At 38.2% G+C, this 9,738-nt stretch overlaps 1 protein-coding gene across 1 annotated transcript; it reads right to left on the bottom strand.

Annotated features, from left to right (window-relative positions):
* Positions 1 to 3,094: 3,094 nt before the first annotated feature.
* or95a1 (odorant receptor, family 95, subfamily A, member 1) lies at positions 3,095 to 4,078 on the bottom strand. Its single transcript, XM_047392751.1, has one exon. The coding sequence runs from the start codon at positions 4,076 to 4,078 to the stop codon at positions 3,095 to 3,097; it is 984 nt and encodes a 327-aa protein (XP_047248707.1).
* Between the last annotated feature and the right edge of the window lie 5,660 nt (positions 4,079 to 9,738).

The following is a 9,738-nucleotide window of genomic DNA, read 5'->3' as shown; positions in this document are numbered from 1 at the left end:
CTTGCGACCTGTCCAGGATGTACCGTACCTCAATATCAGCCTGAAACTCTGTGACCCTCTATAGATAAGCAGGTATAAACAATGGATGAATGTTTTCTTTTTCATTGTCTAGAATATATTTCTATTCTCAGGGACAAGTACGGTATTTGGTCACTTGTTCTCTGCTTTATTATGTAAAATTTAATGAATGGGTTTGCCCAAGTCTTTTAAATAAGTCACTATACCTATGTCCTATGAAAACCTGAAAGCAAATAAATGTGGTTCATAAAAGACAAATACAAATACAATAACACAGAATTAATGACATATTTATTTTACATCATACGGCTATTTTCCATAAAGTACCTCATAAGATCTGCAGCTTTACAGGTATCAGGGCAATGACAATGCGTTCATGCAACAGTTTTGTGTCCAAGAAAAGAATCCAATGATAGTTACATCCACTGAACAATACATTTAATATTCATTTAAGCTATAACAGACACCCAAGCATACACGCTGTACAACATACAACAGTGATTCTTTTAAACAAGAACCGTGTGCACAAGTTTGCCTTTTTATTTTATAAATTTACAGGTTCAAAACCAAACATAAACACACACAAATATTTGGGTGAAGTTGCATCATGGCTGCATGCTTTTGTAGCCACTAATAAGGTTCTGGCATGTTATCAGGGTTTGGACCACTTTTATTGGCACAGACCAAGGTTTAAATCAGCAGGGTTGCAGTCAGTGTTGAAATCTGATGAAGCCCTATGTCTTCTTTAAAGACGTTTTACACAGGAGGGAGGTCACCTATCCAACCAGAAATACACCAGAAGGTCTGTAATGACTTAACAAGCTGTGTCGTTGAAGTGCAGCTTGCTAAGGGACACCTATCCAAATATCAGTTTAATGTATAATTTTGACCTTGAAAATCCACAATAAACGAGCATCCAATTCTTGTTCTGTAAAATTAATGAAGTTGTTGTCTGGAATGGACTGCATACATTAAGAAAAGTTCCAAACTATGTTAGCTTTGTATTAAGATGATTGTGGACTAAAATCCTCTTTATTTACTTTTCTCTAACTGATTTACACAGTTGACAAACAGTTCTGCACCTTTAGCCCCTCAATTGTTGACTGATTAAAGGTGAGAGGATGAGCATTCACCATTGAGCAATATCTATGCAGATACACTGCCTCCGTGTGGCTTATGTTTAACCGAGACCAACCTGCAAAAGTTGTTGATCTTGTTTCCTGAAACTGCGTGCTTGAAACACAGTGGAACAAAATGGCTGGTTTCTGACTTTACGGAGGGAATCAAGAGTCCCAGCTGTGCATGTTATTTCTTACTCTGAATTCAGATTTAGTCCTCAGAATTACAGAGCATTTAATTTATTATTAAGGTTTAAAAACTGTGTTTCAGCTGGTTTAACAAAAATGATTCCTCAACCTGCAATTTAGAATGGAAATCTACCTATAATTTTAGAAATATCAGTGCTTTAGTCTGCAAGTGGATTAATTAGACAACAAAAGCATAGAACAAAGGAGTGTTTATGAAGAAATGCTTTGGATTTCTTTATGAATATCAGAGATTTAAGATGATTAGTATCTACTGCACGGTTGTCAAACTCTGTGTCCTGCATGTCTTAGATATGTCTCTGCTTCAATCCAGTAAAATTAATTGGCTTAATTACCTCCTCAACAATTCATTTGATTGTAGTGTGATGAACCAGGGACCCATCTAAAATACACAGACTCTTGAGGACTAGATGTGGACACTCCCAACCTAAACTATGCAAATTATTCACATCCCTATAATTCAGGATAAATATGAAGCAGCGGCAAACCTATTTTTTGACCTCTAAACACAAGATTCATTTCTACGTAAAAAAAAAAAAGGTTTTACTTTGAATTTTTTAATCAGCATTTTACTGTAATTGTCAAGTTTTGTCATATAGGAGATGTTCAATTCAATTCAATTCAGTTTATTTATATAGCGCCAGTTCACAACACACGTCATCTCAAGGCACTTCACAAAAGTCAGGTACATACATTCCAATTAATCGTAACCATTGAACATTGCAGTCAGATTCAGTTATTTATTGAAATTGGATAAAAAGTTTTTCTCTCTAAGGAAACCCAGCAGATTGCATCGAGTCAGAGATTTGTAGCAGTCCCTCCTCCTGGATGAGCATGTAGAGACAGTGGACAGTCACTGGCGTTGACTTTGCAGCAATCCCTCATACTGAGCATGCATGTAGCGACAGTGGAGAGGAATCCACAGATTGGGCTTTCTTTAAGCAGAAATATTAAGCAATTGAAGAAAAACATTTTAACAGTAAATCTGTTGAAGAACAGTGAGGATTTTCATATTGAAACCATTACACAGTTAATCTATAAGACGTTTTGCACACAATCAAAACCTGTCGATCGTATCACTTAGTGGATTTCCTTAAAGCCAGTAGCAAGAAGAGGACTAATGCTGCAAAAGTTTGAATAAGGTACAAGAAAAAATTTCATGATGTTTTAAAGAAACACAAGGTCTGCAAAATGCTATTTCATTTCCAATTCTCAAGCAGGTGCAGACAATATGACAATATTTAGATCATGAAGAACTAGAACATGCTGACAAACTGCAAGAGATCATAATATCTTCACGTGACACTTTCTTTTTATTGCAGTTCTATAGTTTTTCACAGACTCATCACTTTATTTATTTTATTGTCCTTCTTTTCCTATAGCATCATCAATTAACTTAAGTGTTGCAAAATCCATGCATATATTTTGGATTTGGGGTAAACCTCAAAAGAACAAGTTTTTTTCACATCTAACTTATTTACTGTACCTGTCTGCAAGCTTTGCAAAAACTAATAAAAATCTGTTCAGAAATGTTCTTTGCCCTAAATTCCGTTATATTTTTTCTTCTATAACTGAACGTTTTACACCATTATCATAAAGCCCACTGCAGTCTAAGAGCATAATAGAGAATGTGGCCCCTGGGTCTTTTGGACCCCAATACTTCTGAGTAATTTACAGTTAAAACCTTCTTAATTTTCTTATTTTTATTTGATTGTTGATCAAAATAGACAGCAATAGGATGACAGCAATCTTTAGGACCTGCACAAAAGACAGTTCATACTTGATTGAAATCTGAATCGGTATTTTAAAAGGGATTTGTCTTCTTTTGAACAGCAGAGGAACCTTTTCCCAATGTGCTTCCTCAGACTCTGATCCCTGAAGCCGTAAATGAGTGGGCTGAGAAAACGAGGCATCAGGATGAAGCAGAAGTAATTAAAAAAGGCGATGTCCTCAGCCAGCCAATTTGTGTTCAGCACAGTGAGAGTTTCAGAGATGGGGTGAGTGAATGCAAGCATGCACAGCAGCAGCTGGAAGCCATGCAGCAGCACGGTGTTCATTGCTTTGCTCACTGATGCTCTGTTCTGCTGCAGCTTTCTGGTTTCCAGCAAAATCCTCACATAGGTGAAGAGGATGATAACACCTACCACTGCAAAGAAAAGCACATTCACAGCAAACCGGTACATGCCCTGACTCTTGGACGAGTTAATAATAGTTGCTTTGCAAAGCATATTGGAAGAGAGGACATCTACTGTGGGATTTTGTTTCCCAATGAAAAATTCAATGATGGGGAGCATGAAGCTAATCAACCACAGAGGCAGAATAATGATCCAGATACGGTCTGAGTGCCAGTAGGCCGGGCGATGCAGGGGATAGAAAATGGCAACATAACGCTCCAGAGACATTGCAGCCAGGATAAATGTGGTGTTCTGAAAGGTGCCAGTAGACACAAAGAGCAGAGGGACACAGAACAGAAGAGGAAACTTCACCTGACCCATCACACAGAGGAAGAGCAGCACAGAGGACAGAATCTGCAGGGTGTCATTGATCAGCATGTGAGCAAACAGGACATAACGTGAAGTGTCTAAAAACTGCCTGTGAGAGGCAAAGATCTGCAGCATGACAGCAATGCAGCACAGGAAGATGCAGAACAATGGGATGACCACGCACACCTTGATAATCACGGAGAAGCTATTTGGGGAAGTTACATTGACAAAATGCTCAGTCCGATTCTGCATTTTGCAGCTGTGAACAGACAGAGCATCCCTCGTTAAGAAAAACATGAATTTCAGTTTGCACACAAAGATCGAAAGAAAACAGAGCACAGTCTACAGACGCCCAACATTTTTACATTGACAGTACATCACTCACCTAGTAACCCCTTTATCAGCCAGAGGAGCTCAGATTTCTCTACTTCTCATCATGTCTTTGGTGAGAAACATTTCATGGGGAATCTGCTCCTTAACTAATATGTCCAGGTCACATTGCAATATGTACACTTGGACCTGACTCCTCCAGAGACACTGGCACATCGTCATCATCAAGTCTTATGATTCTCATTAGCGACAGATTTCAGACAACAAAAGTTCTTAAAACCCCTTATAAAAGTTCAACTTTCCAACTGATAAAACAAAGGAAAAAAACAGTTTGAATAATTTTGATCAATGTCCTGGTTAGACAACTCCACACATTACATTCTGAAAGGGAATTTACCCAAAATACATTGTGCTGCCAAAGTGTCATTAGTCGTTAAACGTTTGCACATTTTGTCACATTTCAGCCACAAATGTCAAATGTGTTTTAACAGGATTTACAGGTCCTTCTCAAAATATTAGCATATTGTGATAAAGTTCATTATTTTCCATAATGTCATGATGAAAATTTAACATTCATATATTTTAGATTCATTGCACACTAACTGAAATATTTCAGGTATTTTATTGTCTTAATATGGATGATTGTGGCATACAGCTCATGAAAACGCAAAATTCCTATCTCACAAAATTAGCATATTTCATCCGACCAATAAAAGAAAAGTGTTTTTAATACAAAAAACGTTAACCTTCAAATAATCATGTACAGTTATGCACTCAATACTTGGTGGGGAATCCTTTGGCAGAAATGACTGCTTCAATGCGGCGTGGCATGGAGGCAATCAGCCTGTGGCACTGCTGAGGTCTTATGGAGGCCCAGGATGCTTCGATAGCGGCCTTTAGCTCATCCATAGTGTTGGGTCTTGAGTCTCTCAACGTTCTCTTCACAATATCCCACAGATTCTCTATGGGGTTCAGGTCAGGAGAGTTGGCAGGCCAATTGAGCACAGTGATACCATGGTCAGTAAACCATTTACCAGTGGTTTTGGCACTGTGAGCAGGTGCCAGGTCGTGCTGAAAAATGAAATCTTCATCTCCATAAAGCTTTTCAGCAGATGGAAACATGAAGAGCTCCAAAATCTCCTGATAGCTAGCTGCATTGACCCTGCCCTTGATAAAACACAGTGGACCAACACCAGCAGCTGACACGGTACACCAGACCATCACTGACTGTGGGTACTTGACACTGGACTTCTGGAATTTTTTCATGTCCTTCTCCCCAGTCTTCCTCCAGACTCTGGCATCTTGATTTCCAAATGACATGCAGAATTTGCTTTCATCCGAAAAAAGTACTTTGGACCACTGAGCAACAGTCCAGTGCTGCTTCTCTGTAGCCCAGGTCAGGCGCTTCTGCCGCTGTTTCTGGTTCAAAAGTGGCTTGACCTGGGGAATGCGGCACCTGTAGCCCATTTCCTGCACACGCCTGTGCACGGTGGCTCTGGATGTTTCTACTCCAGACTCAGTCCACTGCTTCCGCAAGTCCCCCAAGGTCTGGAATCGGCCCTTCTCCACAATCTTCCTCAGGGTCCGGTCACCTCTTCTCGTTGTGCAGCGTTTTCTGCCACACTTTTTCCTTCCCACAGACTTCCCACTGAGGTGCCTTGATACAGCACTCCTATTCGTTCAGAAATTTATTTCTGTGTCTTACCCTCTTGCTTGAGGGTGTCAATAGTGGCCTTCTGGACAGCAGTCAGGACGGCAGTCTTACCCATGATTGGGGTTTTGAGTGATGAACCAGGCTGGGAGTTTTAAATGCCTCAGGAATCTTTTGCAGGTGTTTAGAGTTAACTCGTTGATTCAGATGATTAGGTTCATAGCTCGTTTAGAAACCCTTTTAATGATATGCTAATTTTGTGAGATTGGAATTTTGGGTTTTCATGAGCTGTTTGCCAAAATCATCCGTATTAAGACAATAAAAGACCTGAAATATTTCAGTTAGTGTGCAATGAATCTAAAATATATGAATGTTAAATTTTCATCATGACATTATGGAAAATAATGAACTTTATCACAATATGCTAATATTTTGAGAAGGACCTGTATGTGATATGTGAAGTGAAAGCTAAATGATACATGCCTTCTTCAATTGTTTTAACCCAAAAGCTATTAATCAAAACAACTATAAAAATATAGTAAAGCGGGCTCCTTCAAAGCAAAACAAATTACGAAAAAAAATCACAACTAACTAAAATCACAAAATAAGTATCAAGAGTAAAACCAAGCATTCCAAATACCCCCAAAACTTAGATATTAAATGTGAATATATTCATGGTTTCTTATTTAGAGCACAACAGTGGTTTTCTTTTCCATGGAAAATGTCAATATCTCCAGCTGTATGTTTGAATCTACCCAGTCCAAGTCACCAGTACATTAACCTCTGAGCTAGAGAACATCCGTGAAAATGAAGCTGACTGAAGAGATCGCAGAGTCTCATTCACTGGATAATCAGTTATTCTAGTAGGAAAGTGTTTGAACAGCTGGCCCTTTTCCTGCTAGTTGTCACATTGATTGTGATGAAATATTTCTGCTGAGTAAACAGTTTCAGAGAGGGGTCGCTGGTTACTGCACTCTCTTCTAAAATTCACCTTGAGAACAATTGAGCCATAGGACTTTAGGACATAAACCATTCTAGCTGCAGAGTTAAAATGAACAGGCAAATCATTATGGCCATCTGCCTAATAGTCTTTTGGTCCCCTTTTGCTCAAAAACAGCTCTAATCTGTTATGGGATGAACTCCACAAGATCTCTGAAGGTGTGTTGTGGTATCTGGCACCAGGATGTTGGCAGCAGATCCTTTAAGTCCTGTGAGGTTGGTTCTCCATCAATTGGACTTGTTTGTCCAGCATATCCCACAGATGCTCCATTGGATTGAGATCTTTTTTTGAAGGGCAAGTTAAAATCTCCAAGTTGTTGTTGTGTTCCTTAAACCCTTCCTCGACATTTGTTTTCCTGTATGGCAGGGAGCATTTTCCTCCTTCGAGAGATCACAGCTATCGGGGAAAACGACTAAATGTTATAATTTATGGGTGTTTTTGTTTTTGTTTGGGCTCTTGTTATTTTCTAGTTATGTTCTCTATGTTAATTCTTCCTGATTAGTTTGTATTATTGGATATCTGTTTTGCCTAGTCACGTTTTGTTCTCCCTGCATCTGTCAACCTGCAATCAGCTTCATTCGGTCCACCTGCACCATGTAATTAGTCTCTACGTTTCACCTGCACCATGCTCTATTTATACACGGCCATTCTGCCCATTCTTTGCGGAAACACTATCTTGATTCATTTCAAGTCCTTTGTTCATGTCAAGCCTGCACCTGCAACCATCTACCTGGCAGACAGGTAGGTGGTTATTAATCACACTATGTAGATGTCTGGCCGTCTGCATTCTGGGGTCCTCACCAGCCTTGACACTAAATGCCTTTTCAAATTGTGCATCCTAGTGTCATGTGTTCCCAGAGAATGCATTCATGCACCATCTACGAGATGTAAAAGAACATGTGATGGATCAGACTAAGCCACCTTCTTTCATTGCTTCATGGTCCAGTTCTGATGCTTATATGCCAGCTGTTGTCTTATTTAGCTGTTGACAGCATAGACAATTTGAGTTGTCTGCAGACAAATACACAACATTTTATAATGCACTGGGTATTCTGCCAAAAATCAGAACCAGCATTTGATACTCCAACCGTTTGAGCTACAGTAGCCTGTCTGTTGGACCAGGTCAAACTTTGTTCTCGATGTTCATCGGTCAGCCTTAGCCACCAATGGCCCTGTTGCTGGATCACCGCCAATTCGTCCTTGAACCTCTTTGACCACCTTGACTGGAAAAACCCCAGATGAGTTGCAGTTTTGGAAAAGCTCTGACCCAATTGTGGAGATTTAACAGTTTGGCCTTGTTTACGTTTTGGCTAATATAACCCACCCTCTAACAGGTGCCATGATAAAGAGATTATCTGTGTCAATCACTTCACCTTTAAGCACTCTTAATATTATTCCTCATTCCTCACTTAATATTGTGAAAAAGACTGTGGAGATTCAGAACGATTATTTTCAGGATAAAAATACTTTTTTACTTAAATTTATTTCCCACCCCACCCTGCGTGTGTTAAGATATTAAGCAAAAGCAAATTGAGAAAAAAATTAAGAAAAATGTACTTAATGATTCAAACCTGCCTTTTTTCTCATTCATCTGCAGGGATCTCTGTGCTTGGTTCACTGTTAGTGGACTAAAGGATGACACCCACAGCTGACCAGTGATTTATCTCCTAACTGAGACGTCTTGTGGACTAATCTCTTGGCTTTGTTCTGTTAACAGATTACGGTCTATTGTTTTTAGATTTACACAGTGAGAACCTAATGATTGAAGCAGACATAGACAGGGAACATGTGACATCTGGTAGGTAAAATGATTGTTACTGATACCTGCTGCACTGAGAGGGCAGAAATAAAGGAGATGAGCAGCACAAAAAACATTATTGTTTATTGTTACTTCATAATGCCATTTTTGTCATTTTTAGTTGTTCTGTCACACACAATAATAACAAAAAGCCAAAACATCAAAAAAGTGTATGATTTATTAAAATACAATAACAAGTAAACTTAGTAAGCAATTTAGTATTTTAATACTGAAAATAATGATTAAAGTTGCATAGTTTATAGTTTTAAATGTCAGGATCTGTGCCATGTCTGTCTGTTTTGGTGCTATTTCTGTTCTTAGCCTCTAGATGGCGTTTTGAACCGGAGGAGAGGTGACAGGTGTTCTCTATCTCCTTGATGATCTGCTGAGGAGTATTTAAGGAGGAGGCTGCCAGCAACTCACTGCCAAGAAGAAAGATCGATAAAAAAAAATGGTTCCATGGTGGACAAAATAATGTAGTGAAGTAATAAAATTAAGAAATAAAGCATTTAAAATGTTAAAAAATAACCCAATTTATCAGAACCTAATTGAGTACAAAAGAAATCAAGCAAAAGTGAGAAAGATCATTAAGAATGCAAAAAGAGAATATTGGAGAAACTTTTGTAATACTGTAGGGAGAGAAACAAAAATTGATCAAATTTGGAAAACAATTAAAAGAATGAAGGGTATTAGAAAAGAATATGGATATCCTATATTAAAAATAGATAATACAACTATAACGGAAGATAAAGAAAAAGCAGAAATATTAGCTAAAACATTTAGTAAAATTCATAGTTCAAATAATATTAGTGAAGAAGGAAAGAAAGGTAGGGAAATCACAAAGATGACATATAAAGATTTAATGCGAAATAACGTAGATACAAATAAATTAATAAATTAACCATTTACAAAAGGAGAATTTAACTTTGTAACCAGGAAAACAAAAAATACATCACCTGGAAAAGATCAAATTTACTATACAATGATAGAACATCTTAATGACAAAGCAAAAGAAAAAATATTACAATTATACAATAAAGTCTGGGAGGAGGTAGAGCTGCCACAGAGCTGGAAGGAAGCAATAATTATTCCAATAGCTAAACCAGGAAAAGATAACACAAAACCAGAAAATT

The sequence above is a fragment of the Girardinichthys multiradiatus genome, chromosome 18 (genome assembly GCF_021462225.1).
Source record: "Girardinichthys multiradiatus isolate DD_20200921_A chromosome 18, DD_fGirMul_XY1, whole genome shotgun sequence".
In the NCBI taxonomy this organism is placed as follows: Eukaryota; Metazoa; Chordata; class Actinopteri; order Cyprinodontiformes; family Goodeidae; genus Girardinichthys; species Girardinichthys multiradiatus.
Note: the sequence above shows the minus strand (reverse complement) of the source record. Positions and strands in the feature narration are given on the sequence as shown.